The 25,530-nt window shown below is 44.3% G+C and overlaps 2 protein-coding genes across 3 annotated transcripts in view; one reads left to right on the top strand and one right to left on the bottom strand.

The window, feature by feature from the left end:
• ARSG (arylsulfatase G) overlaps positions 1–25,530 on the bottom strand; it is a 175,725-nt gene that overhangs the window by 146,680 nt on the left and 3,515 nt on the right. The window lies entirely within an intron of this gene.
• SLC16A6 (solute carrier family 16 member 6) lies at positions 37–24,013 on the top strand. 2 transcript variants are annotated; one of them, XM_025361659.1, is made up of 7 exons: positions 140–318; positions 7,578–7,704; positions 12,855–13,093; positions 17,112–17,255; positions 18,402–18,530; positions 19,378–20,193; positions 21,692–22,824. In XM_025361659.1, exons 3-7 carry the CDS (start codon positions 12,862–12,864, stop codon positions 21,940–21,942), a joined length of 1,572 nt encoding a protein of 523 aa, XP_025217444.1. In that variant the 5' UTR covers positions 140–318; positions 7,578–7,704; positions 12,855–12,861; the 3' UTR covers positions 21,943–22,824. The 2 variants fall into 2 exon arrangements, with proteins under 2 accessions (XP_025217443.1, XP_025217444.1); XM_025361658.1 differs by lacking the exon at positions 7,578–7,704 and having other exon boundaries at positions 37–318; positions 21,692–24,013.

Below are 25,530 nucleotides of genomic sequence, written 5' to 3'. Positions count from 1 at the left end.
GCTGCAGCCGGTATAGGATAAGAGCTTAGGCAGCGACGCGGGGCCGGGGCGCGGGCGGCAGCACGCACGGCCCGGGGCGCAGGCGGCCGGGGTGGGGGGCGGGGGGAGGGTGTGGCTCGGGTGCCTGAGTCGCGGGAGTGGGTGGAGGGCCCGGGCGCTCCGGCCTCAGCAGCCCGAGCCAACTTGCGCTAGAGTCGGGCCCGCCCCCTAAGGGGTTAATCCTTTTCTCATGTTACCGAGTGGCTTATAAGGAGGGGGAGGCCAAGCCTCCGCCTTATTGGGAGCCTTTTGGGGTTTATTCTCTTCCCTTCTAACTTGGTGAGTTGGTTTATTATTTTACATGTTTAAAAGTTTGATTGTGGGGTGTGGGTTGTTTTTTAAAAAATATGTGTTGGGGCCTTTTTTTGGGATGGGAGGCGGAGGAGACCACTGAACATCTTCACATTTTGGAGAGGTTATTCCCAAAAATATTCGCTCTGACAGTTAGGAATGCCCAGGGCCACCGGGATGACGCGCTCGCGCCGGTGTGGGTAGCTGAGAGTTGAATGTCCGTGACCCTGGTACCGTTGGGTCCCGGAAGATACCTAAAGGCACGCCTGGCCTTTGAGTGGCCCCTGCCCCGGGTTGGGGGCTCCGGGACGTCGGAAGAGTCGGGGGCTCCGAGCTCAGCCCCTCCGCGGATTTTCCGCATGAAGTTGCCTGCGCGTCGCAGGAGCGAAATGTCAGAGGTACCTTCCTTCCCCAGGCTGGCGCGCGCACGCAGGGCGGCCACTGAGGCAGCGCGAGGGAAAGTGGGGCTCCCTGCCTCCCCGACCCCCAAACACAGCACTCCCTGGGGCGGCCACCGTTTGCCCCCTGCGGGAAGGCAGGGATTTCCCGGCAGAGCGCGGGTCCTCCACCTGGACGGTCAGAACTGTCAGCGGCTGACGGCCGGTCCCGCGCAACTTCAAGGTTCCCGGGCTGCCAACCGCAGGAAAGCGCTGGTGTCGCCGAGCAGTTCCGTAGCAAGGGAAGATGGTTTTGCAGAGGAAATGGGTTATTTCCTTCTAGGTTGTTGTCGTCTTTTCTTTTTATTCTTTTTATTCTTTTATTCTCCCTACCCTAGCAAGACCGGTCATAGAAGTTTGTTAGGTGGCGTATATAAAATGTCACCAAACACGGGGGGCGTCAGTCTTAGAAAAAGCTCCCCGGAGCCAACTGGGGAGGAGCAATTACAACTTGTCAACCTGGAAGCCGGTTTTGTTTGCACGGTTAGACACTCCGTGCCAGCTCCTTCTCGCAGGAGATGGTTTCTATCTCGGGAATGAGATTTCTCAGTGATCTGATTGTTTTTTGCAAATCATGGTAAGATAGGTGTCTTGTTTGTAAAAAGATGCCAAGTGCTTATGCTGAAATCTCTAAACGATGCAACTCCCCATGTCCCAAGCACCGTTACGTGGCATTTTGGGGGTCAACAATACATCCGGCCATATGATATAATAGAAACCCCTCTTCTCATAATTAAGGGAAGAGTGTCCAAGATAGGAACTTACAGAATGTAAATAAACAATGCAGCCAAGTGGAAAAGCTCCTTCCAGTGTAATGAGTACCACTAACCCTGAGTTTTCCTTCTGTGGTTTCCGAAAGAGGACTTTCCTCAGTGGAACTCCTGAGGAGGACACTTAAATTAGGGGCTCAGGTTTCAACACCATAGCCTTGTAAAATGGTGACTCGGTTGTAGCCAGTGATTCAACATCGTGAGGCAGCTATCCAGGTTAGGTTTGGAAATTTTTTTTTAATAGAGAATGAAAATGAACTTTAGCCAAATGCAGACTGGTTTTGCCAACTTGGGCCAGAAACAGCTTGTCAAAGCCGTTCTCCAGGCTACACCTTTAAGAAGAAGAGAAATCCACAGTGCTTTTGCTCGGGGTTTGCCTACACCAGTAGGCACCCCATTTCCATCCAGAGCCTGCGTTTTGAACCTTGCTCTGAGCTGCCCCTAGAATAACACTCTGATGGTCTACGATAATCCAATTTTTTCATGCCCTCGGTCCAAATCTTCTCTCAACAAATTAAGTCACAGTGAAACTCCCAAGGATAGCGGGTTTCCAAGCCTTTGGCAAGATACCCATTTATTTATTTGTTTAGAGGCAGGGTCTCCCTCCCATTATGGAAGTGATCTCTGCTCATTGCAGCCTCGACCTCCCAGGCTCAAGCGATCCTCCCACCTCATTTTTTAATTTTTTTGTAGAGACGCGGTCTCACTACGTTGCCCGGGTTGGTCTCAAACTCCTGGGCTCAAGCAGTCTGCCTGCTTCAGCCTCCCTAATTGCTGGGATTACGGGCATGAGCTACCACACCTGGTTAATACCCATTTAGTGAAGGGGACACTTAACCACATGCTACTAGGAAATCCTCCAAACTGCCCATGGATTTTGTCATTGTGCTTCCTCCAGAAGAACACTAGGGTGAAGGGAAGATGGCTGCCAGGAACCCCCATTCAGAATTGTTGAGTTTTATAAGTTGGAAAAGGCTTGAGAGACTCCCCTGACAAGCCGTGCTTTCCAGATGATAGAAGTTCGGGATTCAGTGGCTTCCATAACTGTGCAGCCAGTTAACGGTACACAGAAATTAACAAATACGGCCTAAGAGCTTTAAGAAGACCAACTCTTGGGCCTTGCCTTCAAAGGGCTTAGAAGGATTAAAGCAAGTGACGGTCAAAGGCTATCATAGAAGTATAGACTATTAGGGCAGGAAGAGATCTAAGCTCATCAGAGTCTAGTTCAACTCCCTTTTTTACATTTACCTTGATTTTACATTGACAATGAAAATGGGGAAGCAACGTGATTTGCCTAAATCCCATCATCCGTAAAGCAGGGGTTGATGGGCAGGATGACTCAGCTTGCCTCACCAGTTAGATCCGCACACAGCTGAAAAATATCCCTACCCATCAGATAAATTCACATGGCCACAAACCAAAGTGGACAGATAAACTTTCATATTCTGGAACATAGAGACTTCTACGTAAATGAGTTCAAAATTCAGGCCTCAGTTGCTTTGTTTGCAGAGACAGAAGGTTTGGCCTTCTGCTGAAGGAATGAAAAAAAAGAAGAGAAGGCCGGGCACGGTGGCTGACGCCTGTAATCCCAGCACTTTGGGAGGGTGGATCACGAGGTTAGGAGTTTGAAACCAGCCTGACCAACATGGTGAAACCCTGTCTTTACTAAAAATACAAACAGACAAATGAAAAATTAGCCGGGCGTGGTGGCAAGTGCCTGTAATCCCAGCTACTCAGGAGGCTGAGGCAGGAGAATCACTTGAACCCAGGAGGCTGAGGTTGCAATGAGCCAAGATTGTGCCACTGCACTTCAGCCTGGGTGACATAGCAAGACTCCGTCTCAAAAAAATTCAATAAAATAAAAATGCTCTCCTGTAGGCTTGTACAGCAGGAGCCCTGAAAGGCAGGAGATTCAGTACTGGGCTACTTCAGTCAAGTCCCTTCACCTCTTGGGGATGTTTCCCGATTTTGCAAAATGAGTAAGATTTTACAAAGAGGAATTGAATAAGATGACCTCAATTTTCCCCTTCAGCTTTAACATTCAGTAATTCTAACTCTCTTCGGGGGTTACAGATTCATCCTAACCCCATCCGTTTTTCAAGTGTAAACCTCTGATGATACAGGCAAGGGAAAAGAGGAAGGGGGTAGCTGGCACCAGAACTTCACTGCTGGCCAGACAGAGGCTTCTCATGGTGGCAGGTAATCTCAGCTCATAAAAAAACTGCAATCTGGTCCCACTCATCTAAATGCAGTCCACAGCCTGGTCTACATGGTGAGACCCTGTCTCTACAAAAAATAAAAATTATCCCAGGTACGGTGGCTCACGCCTGTAATCCCAGCACTTTGGGAGGCTGAGGGGGGTGGATCACGAGGTCAGGAGTTCCAGACCAGCCTGGCCAATATGGTGAAACCCCGTCTCTACTAAAAATACAAAAAAATTAGCTGGGCATGATGGCGGGTGCCTGTTACCCCAGCTACTCGGGAGACTGAGGCAAAGAATTGCTTGAACCCAGGGGGCGGAGGTGGCAGTGAGCCGAAACCATGCCACTGAACTCCAGCCTGGACGCTGTCTCAAAAAATAAATAAATAAAAATTAAAAAATAAAAAAGAATTGGCTGGACATGGTGGCACATACCTATAGCCTAGCCACTTGAGAGGCTGAGGTGGGAGGGTCACTTGAGCCCTGGAGTTTTTTTTGTTTTTGTTTTTTGAGACGGAGTCTCGCTCTTGTCGCCCAGGCTGGAGTGCAGCGGCACAATCTCAGCTCATTGCAACCTCTACCTCCTGGGTTCAAGCAGTTCTTCCACCACAGCCTCCCACGTAGCTGGGACTACAGGTGCGCGCCACCACGCCAGGCTAATTTTTGTAATTTTAGTAGAGACAGGGTTTCACCATGTTGGCCAGGCTGATCTCGAAACCTGACCTCAGGCAATCCACCCGCTTCGGCCTCCCAAAGTGCTGGGATTACAGGTGTGAGCCACTGCGCCCAGCATGAGCCCAGGAGTTTTGAGGCTACAGTGAGCTATGGTTGTGTCACTGCACTCCACGTTTCTCTAGGGTCTTTATCACATTTTATCACTATATATGTTTTGTTTCAAGGTGGTCCTGAGCCCTCCATTAAAACTCTTCAGACCTTCTGGGCACATTTCTGGGTTAGAACAACTGTGCCAATTTGACTTTGGACTTAGCAGCTACTGAGTCCTGACTGCTTGTCAGAAATGTGCTGAATTCCAGCAAGATGTGGTTGAATCATTTAAATAGGATGCATTTCAGATGCATTCATTTTCCTTAGCATCATCAGCAGCAGATATTTTAGTCCATGGAGGCAGAGACCATCTCTTGGTCTTTTCACTGTAGTGCCCCTACAGTGAAAGCGAGGACCTGGCACCTGATAGGTGTTTTGTTGCAAAAATAAATACAAGCTGTGTACAAGGTACAGGCGGGGTCCGGGGACATGGGGTTGTACAAAGAGAAATAGACCTCAGATTTTGTGAACATAATAATTTAATCAAGCAAATAAGATAAAGGCATAAAAGTAAACAATACCCCATCATTAAATGATACCTGTCACCTGAAGAAGAGAGCCCTTAGATTGAGCTGGTTGGAGAAAGCATTATGGAGAAAGAAGGATGTCACAGAGCAGGGTCTCATTTTGGGGAAATGGCATGGCCACAGCCAGGTGGGTAGAGACTAGAGGGCCAGGAGGACTCCACTTTGACCGTGGCAGGTGAGTCAAGTTTTAGAACCAGAAGAAATAAGGCCACAAAGAGAGGTTACAAAGAACATTGAAAGTCAGGCTAATGAGTGGAATTTTTTTTTTTTTTTTTTTTTTTTTTTTTTTTTGATGAAGTCTAACCCAGGTTGGAGTGCAGTGATCTCAACTCCCAGGTTGCCCCTACTGCAACCTCTGCCTCCTGGGTTCAAGCAATTCTCCTGACTCCGCCTCCTGAGTAGCTGGGACTACAGACACACGCCACCACGCCCCCGCATAATTTTTGTATCTTTAGTAGAGATAGGGTTTCACCATGTTGGGCAGGCTGGTCTCAAACTCCTGACCTCAAGTGATCTGCCCGCCTCGGCCTCCCAAAGTGCTGGGATTACAGATATGAGCCACCATGCCCAGCCTTAATGAGTGGATTTTATTCTTCAGAAAGACAAAAGCCATTGAAAAAGTCTGAGTAGGCTAGGCGCAGTGGCTCACACCTGTAATCCCAGCACTTTGGGAGGCCGAGGTGGGTGGATCACTTGAGGTCAGAAGTTCAAGACCTGCCTGGCCAACATGGTGAAACCCGGTCTCTTGAAAAAATACAAAAATGTAGCCGGGCACTGGTGGCACACACCTGTAGTCCCAGGTCCTCGGGAGGCTGAAGCAGAGAATTGCTTGAACCTGGGAGGTGGAGGTTGCCGTGAACAGAGATCGTGCCACTGCACTCCAGCCTGGGTGACAGACCAAGACTCCGTCTCCAAAAAAAAAAAAGTCTCAGTAGAAAAATGCCATGACAATACACCATTTCCAAAAGGTTCATTGTACAGGATACGGAAGTCCGTTAAGAGGCTGGCAAAGGAGTCATGGTCTTCACAAGGAAAAGCTCAAACCAATGGCCTGCTGGGGGGATGAAATAGAAGGGGTGAAGGCTACAGCCTTGACAGCTGCAGGCTCACCATTCCTCCCCAGGGCTAGACACTATTCTAAAGCCAACACTGGCAAGCACTTCTTAAAAATGTTTTTGGTTTTCTAAATCTTAAGCTAGTGTTGTTCTCACTTCTCTGCCCCAGCGGCCTCATTTTGAGAGTGGCTTTTGAAATGGAGGGATGTTGTGAAAACCTAATTTGGTAAAGGGCTCCTGGCTCCCAACTTAAATCAATTGCTTTCCATGTTGAGGGACAGTAGTGACAAACTATTCTATAGTTGCTCAGCCTATCTCTTGAGCTATCTAACTGCCCTTCCCACCTTTCCGTTTGCTCTCAGACATGACACATCAACACACATCAAAATGCAAAGGCCTTTGCTGCAAAGAGCATACTCATCTTACAACATCTTATGCCTTATTTTAATCAACCAAATATTTAGCGGTAATAGAGTATAAAGTGAATACACAGTCCTTCCCAAGTATTAGGCTACAGTGGGAATGGCGCTATCAATAGGATTAATGATATTAAGTTAGATCAGATTTGCTGCTTTTTAAGATTTGTAGAGTAAATTCAGAACATTAGATTTTAAAAACAGAAAACCAGCAAGTCTGCTGGATAGATGAGGTTGTGTCCTGTTACTTTTCAGTTGCCTTCTATTTTCAATAAAATCTTTGCCTTAGTAACTTTGACCCAACAACTTATGGCTAGGAAAAGGATATAAAGGATATAATGCACCCTGACCCTGAAAATTCACCAGTATACAATTGTATAATTATGAAGAATTCTCTTTTTACATTTTATTTATTATTTATTTATTTGTATTTATTTATTTATTTATTTTAGACAGAGTCTTGCTCTGTCACCCAGACTGGAGTGCAGTGGCACAATCTTTGCTCATTGCAACCTCTACCTTCCGGGTTCAAGTGATCCTCCTCCTTCAGCCTCCTGAGTAGCTGGGACTACAGGCACGTGCCACCACACCTGGCCAGTTTTTGCATTTTTAGTAGACACCGGGTTTCACCGTGTTGGCCAGGCTGGTCTCAAACTCCTGACCTCAAGTGATCCACCTGCCTTGGCCTCCCAAAGGATTACAGGCATTAGCCACCTTGCAGAGTCTCACTCTGTTGCCCAGGCTGGAGTGCAGTAGTGTGACCTCGGCTCACTGCAACCTCTGCCTCCTAGGGTCAAGTCATTCTCCTGCTTCAGCCTCCTGGGTAGCTGGGATAAGAGGCTCGCGCTACCACGCCCGGCTAATTTTTGTATTTTTAGTAGAGACGGTGTTTTGCCGTGTTGGCCAGGCTGGTCTTGAACTCCTGACTTCAAGTGATCCACCCACCTCGACCTCCCAAAGTGATAGGATTACGGGTGTGAGCCACCATGCTAGTCAACTTTAAAAAAAAAATTTTAGACAGGGTCTTGCTCTGTCACCCAGGCAAGAGTGCAGTGGTGTGTTCACTGCTCAGTGCAGCCTGGAGCTTCCAGCCTCAACTCAAGTAATCCTCCTACCTCAGCCTTCCAAGTGGCTGGGACTGCAGGTATGTGTCACCACACCCCACTTTTTTTTTTTTTTGAGACGGAGTCTTACACTGTCACCCCGGCTGGAGTGCAGTGGCACGATCTCAGCTCACTGCAACCTCCACCTGCTGGGTTCAAGCAATTCTGCTGCCTCAGCCTCCCAAGTAGCTGGGATTACAGGCACCCGCCACCACATTAGGCTAATTTTTTTTTTTTTTTTTTTTTTTTTTTTTAAGTAGAGGCAGGGTTTCACTGTGTTGGCCAGACTGGTCTTGAACTCCTGACCTCATGATCCACCCACTTTGGCCTCCCAAAGTTCTGGGATTACAGGCATGAGCCACTGGCCCTGCTAATTTTTTTTGTTTGTTTGTTTTTTGAGACGTGGTCTTGCTCTGTCGCCCAGGCTGGAGTGCAGTGGCGCAATCTCGGCTCACTGCAAGCTCCGCCTCCGGGGTTCGCGCCATTCTCATGCCTCAGCCTCCCGAGTAGCTGACTAATTTTTTGTATTTTTAGTAGAGATGGGGTTTCACCGTGGTCTGGAATTCCTGACCTTGTGATCCGCCCGCCTCGGCGTCCCAAAGTGCTGAGATTACAGGCGTGAGCCACCGCACCCGGCCTGCTAATTTTTTTAATACATTTTTGTAGAGACAGGGTCTCCCTATGTTACCCAGGCTGTTCTCAAACTGCAGGGCTCAAGCAATCCCCGCACCTTGGGCTCCCAAAGTGCTGGGATTACAGGCGTTGAGCCACTGCGCCTGGCCGTATTTGTAGTTTCTTGAGGAACCTCCATACTGTTCTCCATATTGGCTGTACTAGTTTACATTCCCACCAACAGTGTATAAGAGTTCTTTTCTCCGCATCCTTGCCAGCATTTGTTATTTTCTGTCTTCTGATCATAGCCATCCCAAATGGGGTAAGATGATACCTCACTGTGGTTTTGATTTGCATTTCCTTAATGATTTGTGATGTTGAGCATTTTTTCATATATTTGTTGGCCATATGTATGTCTTTTGAGAAATGTCTGTTCAGATTATTCACCCTTTTTTTTTTTTTTTTTTGAGACAGAGTCTCACTGTGTCACCAGGCTGGAGTACAGTGGCATGATCTCGGCTCACTGCAACCTCTGCCTCCCGGGTTCAAGCGATTCTCCTGCCTCAGCCTCCCAAGTAGTTGAGACTACAGGCGTACAGGCACGCGACACCACACCCAGCTAATTTTTGTATTTTTAGTAGAGACAGGGTTTCACCATGTTGGCCAGGATGGTCTCGATCTGTTGACCTCGTGATCCACCCTCCTCAGCCTCCCAAAGTGCTGGGATTACAGGCGTGAGCCACCGCGCCCGGCCTGTTCATCCTTTTTTTTTTTTTTTTTTTTTTTTTTTGAGACAGAATCTTGCTCTGTGCCCGGGCTGGAGTACAGTGGTGCCATCTCGGCTCACTGCAAGCTCCGCCTCCCGGGTTCACTCCATTCTCCTGCCTCAGCCTCCCGAGTAGCTGGGACTACAGGCACCCACCACCATGCCCAGCTAATTTTTTAATTTTTTAATTTTTAGTAGAGACGAGGTTTCACCGTGTTAGCCAGGATGGTCTAGATCTCCTTGACCCCGTGATCCACCTACCTCGGCCTCCCAAAGTGCTGGGATTACAAGCGTGAGTCACCGCGCCCGGCCCTGTTCACCCATTTTTAAGTCAGATTGTTGGGGAGTTTTTTTTGCTGTTAAGATGTTTGAGTTCCTTGTATATTCTGGATATTAATCCCCTGTCAGATGAATAGTTTGCAAATATTTTCTACCTTTGTGTGGGTTGTCTTTTCATTCTTTTTTTTTTTTTTTTTTTTGGGGGAGGCAGAGTCTCCCTCTGTTACCCAGGCTAGAGTGAAGTGGCAGGATCTCAGTTCACTGCAACCTCCACCTCCTGGGTTCAAGCAATCCTTGTCCCTCAGCCTCCCGAGTAACCAGGACTACAGTTGTGCACCACCACACCCAGCTAATTTTTTGTATTTTCAGTAAAGATGGCGTCTCACCATGTGGCCCAGGCTGGTCTCAAACTCCTTAGCTCAGGCAATCCACCCACCTTGGCCTCCCCAAGTGCTGGGATTATAGGCATGAGCCACCACACCTGGCCTCACTCTGCTGATCTGTTTCCTTTGCTGTGCAGAATCTGTTTAGCTTAATATAATCCCATGTTTATTTTTGCTTTTGTTATGTGTGCTCTTTCAGTCTTGTTCATAAAAATCTTTCCTCAGACAAATGTCCTCAAGTGTTTCCCCTATGTTTTCTTCTAGTAGTTTTATAGTTTTGGGTCTTATATTTAAGTCTTTGATCTATTTTGAGTTGATTGTTGTATAGGGTGAAAGGTGGGGATCTAGTTTTATTCTTTGTATCGATATCCAGTTTTCAAAGCGCCATTTATTGAAGAGACTGACCTTTCTCCAATGAATATCTTTGGCACCTTTGCCAAAAATCAGTTGGCTGTAGACACATGGATTAAGTTCAGGGTTCTCTCCTGTTCCTTTGGTCAGTGTGTCTGTTTTTATGCCAGTACCATGCTGTTTTGATTACTGTAGTGTTGTCATGTATTTTGAGGGCTGTTAGTGTGATGCCTCCAGCTTTGTTCTTTTTTTCAGGATGGCTTTGGCTATTCATGATCTTTTTTGGTTCCATACAAATTTTTAGAATTTTTTTCTTCTATTTCTGTGAAGAATGTCGTTGGTATTTTGATAGGAATCCACTCTGTAGATTGCTTTGGGTCGTATGTAAATAATTCTTTTTGTTTTTGTTTTTTGTTTTGTTTTCTTTTTTTTTTTTGAGACAGAGTCTTGCTCTGTTGCCCAGGCTGGAGTGCAGTGATATCTCGGCACACTGCAACCTCCTCCTCCCGGATTCAAGCAATTCTCCTGTCTCAGCCTCCTGAGTAGCTGGGATTACAGGTGCCTACCACCATGCCCAGCTAATTTTTGTAGTTTTAGTAGAGACGGGGTTTCGCCATATTGGCCAGGCTGGTCTCAAACTCCTGACCTCAGGTGATCCACCTGCCTCAGCCTCCCAAAGTGCTGGGATTACAGATGTGAGCCACCGTACCTGGCCGTAAAGAATTCTTAAATTTGAGGTTGGTTGCCATTAAGAGCTCTAAGACCATGGCATGGACTCATTGATTATTATAGATATAATTAATGTTTAGTTAGGCTAAAAATAAACATAACTGTTTTGGCCGGGCATGGTGGCTCACGCTTGTAATCCCAGCACTTTGGGAGGCCGAGGCAGGTGGATCACAAGGTCAGGAGATCAAGACCATCCTGGCCAACATGGTGAAACGCCGTCTCTACTAAAAATACAAAAATTAGCTAGGTGTGGTGGCACATGCCTGTAGTCCCAGCTGCTCAGGAGGCTGAGGCAGGAGAATCGCTTGAACTTGGGAGGCAGAGGTTGCAGTGAGCCGAGATGGCGCCACTACACTCCAGCCCCGGCACAAAGCAAGACTCCGTCTCAAAAAAAAAAAAAAAAAAAAAAAATGACTCTTTCAAAGTATATGTAACCACAGAGGCTTTGAAAAAGACAGTATTCATGTGCTAGAGCCCAATCCAGAAGACTTAAGTTAAACCAGTGTCAATGTCAGTGTCTCCTTAGTGGTGTTAAGGTACAGGTCTGCTTGTTCTGATGTTTGTTGCGGTTTGAATGGAGAGGCACAGTGAGGTTAGAGGTAACTCAGTTAACTGGTATCCAGATGGGGCACCACAGGCTTGTATAATAGCACCTTATTTAGACACCATATTATAGAGTATCATCATGTACTTGGAAATTGAATTGCTAATATACCAATTGGTGGTCAACTCTGAGGAAATTACTCCTGCTTAACAAACTCCCAGAAGACAGAATGCCCTCATTTTGATTTATAGTGACATTGTGTCTGTGTAGGTACATCCACATGGAACACCAAATCATAATCAGAATATTGCTTACTGAGTAGAAAATGGGGGGGAAGAAGAGTTGCTGGGTGATCGTGGTGACCAGGGACATCAAGCAGAGATGCTTATGGTATCTGAAACACGTACTCGGTGGAAGGTGCTGGATGCACAGCCAGTGTTTGCTTTTCAGCCTCCATTTTCTAGGCTTCATTTCTGATCAACATTCCTTATGGTCAGTGCAGTCTTTTCTGGCCTAAGTTGAGTCTTTCAAGGTCAGCATTAATACCTGGTCTGGTGACCATCTGGTGTCCTTCAATATGCTTCTAAATATTCTGCTCTGGTTCTTCATGTCTGTTTATTTTTCCCATTTAACTTTCTTTTTGGGGGGCCCATGTACGATACCAAGATTTGTATATATGTATATATACATAAACTTATCCAAAGACTTTATACTACTTGTACATAATTTAAACATTCAACCATCAGCCGGGTGTGGTGGCTCATGCCTATAATCTCAGCATTTTGGGAGGCCAAGGCGGGTGTATCTCTTGAGATCAGGAGTTCGAGACCAGCCTGGCCAACATGGCAAAACCCCATCTCTACTGAAAATGCAAAAATTAGCCAGGTGTGGTGGCGGGCGTCTGTAATCCCAGCTACTCGGGAGGCTGAGGCAGGAGAATCGCTTGAACCCAGGAGGCAGAGATTTCAGTGAGCCAAGATCACGCCACTGCACTGCAGCCTGGGCAACAGAGTGAGGCTCTGTCTCAAAAAAAAAAAAAAAAAAAATTAGGTGGGTGTGGTGGCACATGCCTATAGTCCCAGCTACTTGGGAGGCTCAGACAGGAGAATTGCTTGAACCCGGGAGGCAGAGGTTGCAGTGAGCTGAGATCACGCCACTGCACTCTAGCCTGGACGACAGAGCAAGAGTCCATCTCAATAAATAAATAAATAAATAAATATTCAACAACCTAAGAAATTGGGTAAGTACTTTATATACACACACACACACACACACACACACACACACATACTTTATGTTCTAGGGTACATGTGCACAACGTGCAGGTTTGTTACATATGTATACATGTGCCATGTTGGTGTGCTGCACCCATTAACTTGTCATTTACATTAGGTATATCTCCTAATGCTATCCCTCCCCCCTCCCCCCAGTAAGTCATTCTTATCTGTTATGTTTGCTAAAGAGTATGAGAATCATCAAGCCTCACGCTCTTGCTGATCTGAATTGTTTTTTAACTTTTTCTTTCAGATTAAGAATGACCCAAAATAAATTAAAGCTTTGTTCCAAAGCCAACGTGTATACTGAAGTGCCTGACGGAGGATGGGGCTGGGCGGTCGCTGTTTCATTTTTCTTCGTTGAAGTCTTCACCTACGGCATCATCAAGACATTTGGTGTCTTCTTTAATGACTTAATGGACAGTTTTAATGAATCCAACAGCAGGATCTCATGGATAATCTCAATCTGTGTGTTTGTCTTAACATTTTCAGGTTAGTACATCTTTCGGCCTAACCATGACGTAAGTGTAGGTCCCTTTTAATTTGGCTACCTTGATAATGGTAGTCAGGGTGATTGTGATGTTTTCATTCCCTTATATGCCTGTTGGTCCTTCCTAGCCCCAACTAACAGGGTTTTCAGAGCACTGAGGATTGGCAAGAAACAAAAGGCACTGAAGAAAAAAACCGTATTTGCCAGCCATGACAGCCTTCAATTTCATACACACGTATTAAACATCTGCCGTCTGCACACTCTTAGGATTCTGTAGATCCCCTTGAGGAGTGAAGTCAACCCCCTTTTGTGAGGATGTGAGGATATTGTCACTGTCTGAGAAGCAACATCAAAAAGTTGCTGGTGGCCGGGCACGGGTGGCTCACGCCTGTAGGCAAGCGTAGGAGGCCAAGGTGGGTGGATCACTTGAGGTCAAGTGTTCAAGACCAGGCTGGCCAACATAGCAAAACCCCATCTCTACTGAAAATAGAAAAATCAACCAGGCATGGTGGTTCGCACGTGTAGTCCTAGCTACTTGGGAGGCTGAGGCACGAGAATGGCTTGAACCCGGGAGGCGGAGGTTGCAGTGAGCTGAGGTCATACCACTGCACTCCAGCCTGGGCGACAGAGCAAGACACCATCAAAAAAAAAAAAAAAAAGTTGCAACCAGGCACGATGGCTCATGTCTGTAATCCCAAAAATTGGGAGGCCGAGGCAGGCGGATCACAAGGTCAGGAGTTCGAGACCAGATTGGCCATCATAGTGAAATCCCCCCTCTACTAAAAATACAAAAAATTAGCTGGGCATGGTGGTATGTGCCTATAATCCCAAGTACTCAGGAAGCTGAGGTAGGAGAATCACATGAACCCGGGAGGTGGAGGTTGCAGTAAGCCCAGATTGTGCCATTGCACTCCAGCCTGGGCGACAGTGCGAGACTCCGTCTCAAAAAAAAAAAAAAAAAAAAAGAATTGCTGACGTACCGTGTCCCAATCTCATAATTCCAAGTAGAAACATGTAAATGTGGATACATGAAGAGAAATGACATGTGTACAAGGAGATAAGGTGAAATTACAAATATTGTTCTGAGGAGACTTTCTGAATTCCGAGCACCTGTTTCCCTAAAGGACTTCACTGATTCGTCATTACATAACCTACTCCTAGACCCAATAGCATAAAATAAAATGGGGCTTCAGTATCATTTTTAACATACTAATCTTCACTTGGTCCTATAAAGGACTATTGGATATACATGCCAGGTCTCATGAGTTCATTGGTCTGTCAGAAATAATTGCCAAGGGTTTTCCAAGAGAAAAGGGCTGTTGAACTCACCTCGGAAAGTTAACAAGGCTGGGCGTGGTGGCTTACGTCTGTAATCCCAGCACTCTGGGAGGCCAAAATGAAAGGATCACTTGAGCCCCAGAGTTTGAGACCAGCCTGGGCAACATAGCAAGACCCCATCTCTACAAACAATTAAAATAAAAAATTGGCCAGGCTTGGTGGTACACACTTGTGATCCCAGCTACTCGGGAGGCTGCAGAGCGAGGATCGCTTTAGCCTGGGAGGTCGAGGCTGCAGTGAGCCATGATCATGCCATTGCATTCCAGCCTGGGCAACAGAGCAAGACCCCATCTCAAAAAAGAAAAAAGAAAGTTAACCAGGTTGACCTTAAACTTCCCTAGGTTTACCCTTACACCCAGTCTTGGAACTGTTATCTCTGAAGTGATTGCTGAAGTTAAAGCCCTTCTTAAATGTAGTCCATTTTTAGCCATAGAATGTCTTTAAAAGGCAGTTCTACATGTTTTTACCCTTTGGGTAAGGTAGAAATTTCTCTCATTAGCTGGGTGTGGTGGCGGGCACCTGTAATCCCAGCTACTCAGAAGGCTGAGGCAGGAGAATCACTTGATCCTGGGAGGCGGAGGTTGCAGTGAGCTGAGATTGTGCCACTGCACTCCAGCCTGGGAAACAGAGCAAGACTCTGTCAAAAAAAAAAAAAAAAAAAAAAATTATCTTGTTAGTTCTCTTACCGTCTCTTACAAGTTTCATGAAGTAGTTCCTGGTTCCACTTTAAGTGAGTATTAAGATAACTTATTTATTTTTTTTTTTTTTTCGAGATGGAGTCTCGCTTTGTTGCCCAGGCTGGAGTGCAGTGGTGCGGTCTCAGCTCACTGCAACCTCTGCCTCCCGGGTTCAAGTGATTCTCCAGCCTCAGCCTCCCAAGTAGCTGGGATTACAGGCACCTGCCACCACGCCTGGCTAATTTTTTGTATTTTTATAGTAGAGATGGGGTTTTGCTATGTTGGCTGGGCTGGTCTCTTAACTCCTGAACTCGTGATCCACCTGCCTCAACCTCCCAAAATGCTGGATTTACAGGCGTGAGCCACCACACCCGGCCAAGTTAACTTAATTTTTAAATTGTGGAATACTTAATTACCTTCTTAGAAATATAATTGAAATGAATTAGGACTAAAATGTTATATTTGGTAATCTAAATAAAAAGAAAATCCCAAAGCTTCAGTTTTAGGTCTTTTATAGCTAAAAATAAAAATGTAGTCAACAAGAAATTTCCACTTAATACTATTATACCAGAAGATAATTCTTCCAAATGCTATTATTCTAATTGTTAATGCTTTGAGCCAACATCCTGGCTCAAAATGGTGACAGTGGTTTTATTATGAGCTACATCCAAGATTACTTTGTATTCTAATGGTTAACATAGTAGATACATATAGACTAATCCCAAAAAATGGAATCCTTTTCTCCCCACTTCCTCTTCTAGCATGTTGTTGTTCCTTGACCCAACTTTCAATGGTTCACTTATGTCACTGTTGTCAAGTTAATATTAAGTAACCTATAACTAAGAAACTAATTTGCCAGATTTAAATGTCCTAGGGGATACAGCTTATAGAAGCTAAGCAAATGATGATTCGCTTTCAATTATCTATCCCATAGCAACTCTCCTTCAGGAGTGCATAACTTAGAATTCACATTCTTTGGTCCTGTAAAGAAACTAACTAGGCTGGGCGTGGTGGCTCACGCCTGTAATCTCAACACTTTGGGAGGCCGAGGTGGGTGGATCACCTGAGGTCGGGAGTTCGAGACCAGCCTGACCAACATGGAGAAACCCCGTCTCTACTAAAAATACAAAATTAGCTGGGCATGGTGGCACATGCCTGTAATCCCAGCTACTCGGGAGGCTGAGGCAGGAGAATCACTTGAACCCAGGAAGTGGAGGTTGCGGTGAGCCAAGATCACACCGTTGCCACTCCAGCCTGGGCAACAAGAGCAAAACTCCATGTCAAAAAAAAAAAGAAACTAACTAGAATCTGATCCCAAATGGAGCTTTTTAAAAAGAATCCAAAGCCGTGAGTAGAGAAAAAACAATGATTCAAGCAATCATAGGAAAACCAATTTTTATTATAGAATAACATAAATTAAATACATATCTAATTTTATAGATGCTTATGGTGAGTCAGAGTCATCTAAAAATATAGATAAAAGTTGTATACTGTTATTCTGGCTTTCTCTTTCAGGAGTCTGACAAATCGTGTTGAATTTGAACACATAGTAAAAGAATTCCTGCACTGACTTTGCATGAAATGTATTATGGTTTTGTTTTGTTTTTTCTTGAGACAAGGTCTCACTCTGTCACCCAGTATGGAGTGCAGTGGTGTGATCTTGCTCACTGCACCCTCTGCCTCCCAGGCTCAAGCAATCCTCCCACGTCTGCCTCCCGAGTAGCTAGGACTACAGGTGTACACCACCATGCCTGGCTAATTTTTGTATTTTTTGTAGAGACGGGGTTTCGCCATGTTGCCCAGGCTGGTCTTGAACTCCTGGGCTCAAGCAATCCTCCCTCCTCAGCCTCCCAAAGTGCTGGGATTACAGGCATGAGCCACCGCGCCCAGCTGTATTTATATTTGACATCATCTCTCCATGTGCAAGATGTGGAGAAAGGAGTCTTATGGCAGCTAACCCTGAAGCCTCTGTGAGTTAAAATATCGTTTGGTTCTTTCCCGGCAGCTCCCCTTGCCACAGTCCTGAGCAATCGTTTCGGACACCGTCTGGTGGTGATGTTGGGGGGGCTACTTGTCAGCACCGGGATGGTGGCCGCCTCCTTCTCACAAGAGGTTTCTCATATGTACGTCGCCATCGGTATCATCTCTGGTAAGTGTTCCTCTTTGGCTCAGAAATTCTCTAGACACTTAGTTTGAAGAACAAGGAAGGGGAAGGAGGAAATTAAAGCCAAACTGTATTTCTTTCTCTTTCTTTTTTCTCTTTAACATTAACGGTGTCTCAGATCAGTAGTTTTGAACTGAGCTATATGGACTTCAGGGGACCTGGGAACCTGTTCTCAAGTGCCCAAGAGTTTTTGTTTGAGATAACTTCTCTTTTGCTATATTTGCAGCCAAAAGATAGCATTTTTACAAAGTAGGACGAATTTCTGTAGCCAGTATTTCTCAAATCAGTGTCTGAGGATCCAGGGCTGTAGGGGAAGTGCAACACGCCAGACTTAATCTTGGGGGCCTAAGAAAACCTTTTGCCATTTAAAAGGAGTAGCCAGCATAGTGGCTTATGCCTGAATTCCAGCGCTTCGGGAGGCTGAGGCAGGAGGATCGCTTGAGCCCAGGAGATCAACTGGGGCAACATAGGGAGACCCCATCTCTACAAAAAATAAAAAACTAGCCAATCATGGTGGTGTGTGCCTGTAGTCCCAGCTACTTTGGAGGCTGAGGTGGGAGGATCACTTGAGCCTGGGAGGTCAAGGCTCCAGTGAGCTGTGATCACACCACTGCACTTCAGCCGAGGCAACAGAGTGAGACCCTGTCTGTTTAAAAAAAAAAAAAGAAATGAACAATAAAAGGAGGCCGTATATTCCTCATAGACGATAGATACACACACACACACACACACACACACACACACAGTTGTTAAGATTTGCAGACTTTACATTTTTCCTGTATTTCTGCACATACGAAATGACTTATTTCTTTCTAGATACAAATCCTATATAAAATTTCATGCAAGAATAGTTTCATCCATTGTGAATTATATAAATTTGAAAAAAAGTGTTGCAAAGTAAAAAAAAAAAAAATTATACTTTTAGTATCCCAAAACAACCACTGAAGTTTATCCAGACCTTTCGTGAAACCCATTTTTCTTTGCAACATCACCTTTGTCCAGAATGAATTACTTGGCTCCCAGAACTTAAGATTCAAAAAGCAAAACCAAAAATCCCAGCTCTTTGAATGCATCCTTCCAGTCTCAAGCAGTATGTGGGTTTCACTGGCTTTTCTGACTCTTCTTTCACAGGTCTGGGATACTGCTTTAGTTTTCTCCCAACTGTAACCATCCTATCACAATATTTTGGCAAAAGACGTTCCATAGTCACTGCAGTGGCTTCCACAGGAGAGTGTTTCGCCGTGTTTGCTTTCGCACCAGGTAGGTGGACTACAACAGTCTAAGTGTGAATGTGGATGAGGGACGCCACTCAGGTATTCTTGCTACACTGACTTTTGCCAACAGTACGGATGACTTTAAGTGTATGAGTAATGAGAGGTTATTTATGTCTCTTCTCCAGCTCATTTTTAGGATCTGTCCTCCCTAACCCCCACTTCAGGTATTCAGACCACTTTAATAATAGGTTTGAATTCCTAACTGGGCACATATGCAGTGGTAGGGCTTTCTTGACACATGCATTCCAGAATAATCTAGTAATTTGCAGTTGTTCACCTGTTATGTCCTCTCCTTTTTCAAGAGAGCTACATTTAATGTGGATTTAGATTATGCTAATAAAGACAGCATTCTTATCTGTGTGCAGATCATCTCAAAACAAAATCTTTGGCCAGGCACAGTGGCTCATGCTTGTAATCCCAGCACTTTGGGAGGCCAAGGTGGGCGGATCACCTGAGGTCAGGAGTTCGAGACCAGCCTGGCCAATGTGGTAAAACTCTGTCTCTACTTAAAACACAAAAAACAGCTGTGCATGGTAGCACACGCTTGTAATCCCAGCTACTTGGTAGGCTGAGGCAGGAGAATTGCTTGAAACCAGGAGGCCGAGGTTGCAATGGGCCAAGATCACACCACTGCACTCCAGCCTGGGCGACAGAGCAAGACTCCGTCTCAAAAAAAGATTGAGTACACATTTATAATGCTGAGTATAATAAATTTCCACAAAATTTATAATGGAATCTGGATCCATATTTCTTCTTGATGGCTTCTCCTGGGTCTTGAGTCCATTATTGACCTTATATTTTATTTCTTCTTCACTCACTCCTGCCTCTTCAAGCAATCATGGCTCTGAAGGAGCACATTGGCTGGAGATACAGCCTCCTCTTCGTGGGCCTACTACAGTTAAACATTGTCATCTTCGGAGCACTGCTCAGACCCATCATCATCAGAGGACCAGGGTCACCGAAAACAGTCATCCAGGAAAATCGGAAAGAAGCGCAGTATATGCTTGAAAATGAGAAAACACGAACCTCAATAGACTCCATTGACTCAGGAGTAGAACTAACTACCTCACCTAAAAATGTGCCTAGTCACACTAACCCGGAACTGGAGCCGAAGGCTGACATGCAGCAGGTCCTGGTGAAGACCAGCCCCGGGCCGAGTGAAAAGAAAGCCCCGCTGTTAGACTTCACCATTTTGAAAGAGAAAAGTTTTATTTGTTATGCATTATTTGGTCTCTTCGCAACACTGGGATTCTTTGCACCTTCCTTGTACATCATTCCTCTGGGCATTAGTCTGGGCATTGACCAGGACCGCGCTGCTTTTTTATTATCTACGATGGCCATTGCAGAAGTTTTCGGGAGGATCGGAGCTGGTTTTGTCCTCAACAGAGAGCCCATCCGTAAGATTTACATTGAGCTCATCTGCGTCATCTTACTGACTGTGTCTCTGTTTGCCTTTACTTTTGCTACTGAATTCTGGGGTCTAATGTCATGTAGCATATTTTTTGGGTTCATGGTTGGAACAATAGGAGGAACCCACATTCCACTGCTTGCTGAGGACGATGTCGTGGGCATTGAGAAGATGCCTTCTGCAGCTGGGGTCTACATCTTCATTCAGAGCATAGCAGGACTGGCTGGACCGCCCCTTGCAGGTAATTTAAATACACAAAATACCAATGCTTGTCTACTCCCCCGTATGAATTGTGCTAGCTTCCTGTGTAAGCCATAAAAAAACTTACTGCCGTTTTATATTTCCATTGAATTTTAGAGCTGCCAGGGATTAGAGATTACCTGAGCCAGCCCTCTTGATTTAAATATGAGGAAACTGAAGGCCAAAGAATTGAAGCCAAAGGTCTGATGGTAAATTAGTGGTCGAATGAAGACAGGAAGCTGTGTCTGTAGTCCAGATTGACCCAGGCTTTTTTTTTTTTTTTTTTTTTTTTTGAGATGGAGTCTCACTCTGTCGCCCAGGCTGGAGTGCAGTGGCACAATCTCAGCTCGCTGCAACCTCAGCCTCCCAGGTTCAAGTGATTCTCCTGCCTCAGCCTCCTGAGTAGCTGGGATTACAGGCACCCGCCACCACGCCTGGCTAATTTTTGTATTTTTAGTAGAGACAGGGTTTCACCATGTTGGCCATGATGGTCTCAATCTCTTGACCTCATGATCTGCTCTCCTCGGCCTCCCAAAGTACTGTGATTACAGGTGTAAGCCACTGCACCTGCCAACCCAGGCTTTTTCTATCACCTTGCCTTCTCTCATGCTAGACAGGAACTCATGGATTTATCACCTTCAGAGCCCACCTGACTTCTGGAATGATAGAACTAATGGACTTCTGTAAGTCACCTTCCCTTCTCAGGAAAGGTGTTTGGGAATGGATAGCAGCACTCTGTAAATACCTAATTGATTTGTACAGAATGTTTCCTTGTAGGAGGGACATAGGTATGTTTCATATCTTAGATCCCAAATGGGTCTTTAAAGTGTTTGTGATTAGAAATCATACTCCTGTCAAAAGATACCTAAAGTGGGCCAGGCGCAGTGGCTCACGCCTCTAATCCCAACACTTCGGGGGGCTGAGGCGGGCAGATCATTCGAGGTCAGGAGTTCCAGACCAGCCTGGCCAACATGGCAAAACCCCATCTCTACTAAAAATACAAAAGTAGCTGGGCATGGTGGCAGGCACCTGTAATCCCAGCTATTCAGGAGGCTGAGGCGGAAGAATCGCTTGAACCTGGGAGGCGGAGGTTGCAGTGACCCGAGATCGCGCCATCGCACTCCAGCTGGGGCGACAAGAATAAAACTGCGTCTCAAAAAAAAAAAAAAAACATAAAGTGAACTCAAGTGAAAATAATACAGTTCCTTCCTACCGAAGAATATTACCTTTTCAAAGAAGTATACACCTAAATGTCCCAGGTTTTAGATCCTCTGCTAGGACAGACTTAGCCCAAGAAGAACAAGTATATTGTGTGTTTGTCTCTTTCTCCTCTCCAATCTAGCAAAGATGTCTGCCTTTAACACCCATTTTTCTTTAGAAACACAAAAGAAAACAAGGAAGGCAATGAAACTGAGAGGCTTCTGAATGTGAGGGTCGCCTGGGTGAGAGGGCTCATGTCTAGGAAGGCTGCTGTTAACGGACGCCATGCTCTCTTCCAGGTTTGTTGGTGGACCAAAGTAAGATCTATAGCAGAGCCTTCTACTCCTGTGCAGCTGGCATGGCCCTGGCTGCTGTGTGCCTCGCCCTGGTGAGACCGTGTAAGATGGGACTGTGCCAGCGTCATCATTCAGGTGAAACAAAGGTAGTGAGCCATCGTGGGAAGACTTTACAGGACATTCCTGAAGACTTTCTGGAAATGGATCTTGCAAAAAATGAGCACAGAGTTCACGTGCAGATGGAGCCAGTATGACACACTTACTCACAACAACAGCCACTGTGTTGGCTGGAGAGGGATGGGGTGGGCCCGACGGGGACACAAGGAGGTAGAGGAGCTAACCCCTCTACTCCACTTTCAAAACTACATTTTAAAGGGAATGTGTATGTGAAGAGCACTACGAACATCGTGTTTGTTTTGTTTTGTTTTAAGCTTTCCTTTTTGCTTGTTTTTAAAGCCAAAACAAAAAACAACCAAGCACTCTTCCATATGTAAATGTGGCTGTATTCAGTAGCAATACAAAAGATATATAGAAAGACTCTTTGGTTCACATTCCAATATTAAAATAGTGACATGAACTGGCAAAGTGGTTTTAAAAGCTTTCACGTGGGACAAATGATTTTCTTTCTTTCTTTTCTTTCTTCCTATGGTCTTGTCTGAATAAACTACTATCTTGAATAAAACAACATCCAACCCAGGTCATTGAAATGAAATTGGCCAGTCAAAAAAAAAAAAAAAGACTTAAATCATTTAAAAAATTCCTAATTTTCAGAAATATTGAATAAATAGTTTTTGTTAAACCTTTTGTAAAATACCAAGGCTCCCATTAACAAATTATGGCCTCTGCTTGCTGGAAATGAAGTATAGTTGAAGACCAAACATTTTACTAATAAACAAATTTTAAGTATATATATAACTTGAACTTCATAAATGTGAAGATTACCACTTCTTTTTATGGCCAGTCCTTACCAGAAGTATTTCAGTACAGAATATACAAAATGGCATTTAAAAATGTGTTTCCTGTTGCTTTTAGTTATACAGAAATATGTGACTGTAGTGTCTTTAATTTAAACCACTATTTATTATTAAGTTATTCTAGGATGATTAAAGTAATCAAAAAAAAAATTGGAGACATAAGCAGCATTTTTACCTCCTTTCTGCAATCCTTTCAATTACTCACAGAATACGTCTTATCTTGTAAAAATACTTTCATAAACGGCCAAGTTGTCATGATTCTTCCATTTGATTAGGGGCAACGTGTGCTATTAAAGGGGAAAAAATACTGGATAGCAAATCGCCTTAGCTTTCAAAAATAATTTGTTTTATCATCTAAGAATACTTGAGGAACTTCTTTGATCAGAATTATATTTCATTGAACTCTTAAAGCATTTCTGATTTAAAGAAAAAACCATCTAATTGTTGAAGGATTTCTGTATTTCACATGGGGGTAACAGAGACAATTACGTTATAGTGAGTTACAAGTTGCAATTTACATCTTCTATAACTTGATTGCTCTAAGTTGCCAGAGGTATCGGGTAGCTGGTCATTGTTTTTTTTTGTTTTGTTTTTTGTTTGTTATTCTTTCTTTTTTTTTCTTTTGGAGTTAACACTACATGTATAGTATTGCTCACGTTAGCAGTTTTCTGTAAAGAGGGCAAGCGTCGGGATAATAGGTGGACTTTTTACTCACCTATTTTACCACAATCTCACCCTGCAGGTGATGGTCAATGCTTGCTGCTCCATCTTTATTCATCGTTAATGTTAATTTATGACAACTCAGGGGGAAAACCATAACAAGCCTAGTTTGGTTACAGGTACACACAAGCTTGAATATTTCTCTGCACTGAAATGAAAAGTGGCATAGTTCATCACCACCTGCTACAATCTGTAGAGCATCTTATCAGCCATAGAAATAGGACAATCTATAAAACTTTGGGGAGGGTGGGGGAGGAAATGACAAAGTGTCTGTCAAAAACAGACATACCTAAAACAAGGTGGATGTAGCAAATCTCTGTCACTGCTTGAGAAGAACTTTGAGCTTGTGGCAGTTTTGCAGACTTAACATGACTTCAGCACTTTACAACATATTTTTTACTATGAATGTTCAATACAATTTAATATTTATAACTGATTTCTGAGGGATCTGCTCCATGTCTATTCTGTTATCTGCATGAAAGCAAAATGTATGCCAATTTCAATATGTCAATAATCAAGGTTTTAAATGTTTGGAAGAAAATACAAACAAGATTGCTGATTTGTTCTGTATTAGTGACATTCTGGTACTTCTAGATTTGCAATAAATTTATGGATTTTTTATTTAAAGAGACTGATTTTCTTCTGTTATAAGATTTATTGACTCTCACAGCATTCAGTGTTTGATACAATTAAAGTTATAAAAACTCACCAAATATTCACTCCAAATAAATAATTTTTTAACGTTTATCTTCTGCAAAACCTTTTAACTCTACTAGAGATATATAAAGTTTCCCAAGAAGTTTCTACTGAACTTTTTATTTATATTTATTATTATTATTATTATTTTAAGATGGAGTTTCGCTCTTTTTGCCCAGGCTGGAGTGCAATGGCACAATCTCAGCTCACTGCAACCTCCGCCTCTCAGGTTCAAGTGATTCTCCTGCCTCAGCCTCCCGAGTAGCTGGGATTACAGGTGCCCGCCACCATGCCTGGCCAATTTTGTGTATTTTTAGTAGAGATGAGGTTTCACCATGTTGGCCAGGCTGGCCTCAAACTCCTGACCTCAGGTGATCCACCTGCCTCGGCTTCTCAAAGTGCTGAGATTACAGGTGTGAGCCATTGTGTGTGGCCTGAACATTTTTATGTCCATTTTTTTTTTTGGTCATTGAAAGCAGGACAATTTTATTTTATGTTGAGTTTCATACAAATCATTTTAAAGCACCTTAGAAAAAGACTAAATAATTCAAGGGAAGTATTAAGTAATGAATAACAGGAGAGGGAAACAAAGATTAAACAATATAATCAAATGAAGAAGCACATTTTCATCTAAGAATCGAAATCAGAATGAAAGCAGCAATGTAATTTAATTATTAATGAAAAATACATGAATGAAATGATATCATGGTACCCAGAGTAAGCCTATCAAAAGTCATAAAGGCAAATAGTTAAAGACAACACCCAGTCACAGAAGCGTTCTAAGAACTGTTGTAACCTGTAAGTAAACAGTGCAGACTCTACATGCCAGGGGTTGGCAAACTTTTTCTGTAAAGGTCCAGATAGTAAATATTTAAAGCTTTGCAGGCCATGAAGCCTCTGTCTAGTCAACTCTGCCGCTGAGGGTCAAAAGCAGCCACAGACAATATATAAATGAATGAACATGGCAATGTTTCAATGGAATTTTATTGACGGATACTGAAATGTAAATTTCACAAGATTTTCACACAGCAAATATATATTTTTTTTCAATAACATAAAAACGTTAAAAAGAAAACAACACACACACTATTAGCTCTCAGGCTGAAAACATAAAAAATAAACAGTGGACTAGATTTGGCCTGTGGACCACAGTTTCTAGCCCCTTCACCACACATCTGTAACATTGGCACAGGTCAGTACTGCCAGAAGCAAAACTCTGAAAACTAACAGTCCTGACCCATGGGAAAGGATTTATTGTGGTCAAAGTAATTCTTAGATCATAACTGCCCCAAAATAGGAACGATCAATAAGTTAACCCTTTTTTTTTGGGGGGGGGGGACAGAGTCTTGCTCTGTCACCCAGACTAGAGTGCAGTGGTGCAATCTTGGCTCGCTGCAACCTCCACCTCCCGAGTTCAAGCAATTCTCCTGCCTCAGTCTCCCAAGTAGCTGG

The sequence above is a fragment of the Theropithecus gelada genome, chromosome 16 (assembly GCF_003255815.1).
Source record: "Theropithecus gelada isolate Dixy chromosome 16, Tgel_1.0, whole genome shotgun sequence".
In the NCBI taxonomy this organism is placed as follows: Eukaryota; Metazoa; Chordata; class Mammalia; order Primates; family Cercopithecidae; genus Theropithecus; species Theropithecus gelada.
The sequence above is the reverse complement of the archived record's forward strand: the minus strand, read 5'-3'. Positions and strand labels throughout refer to the sequence as shown.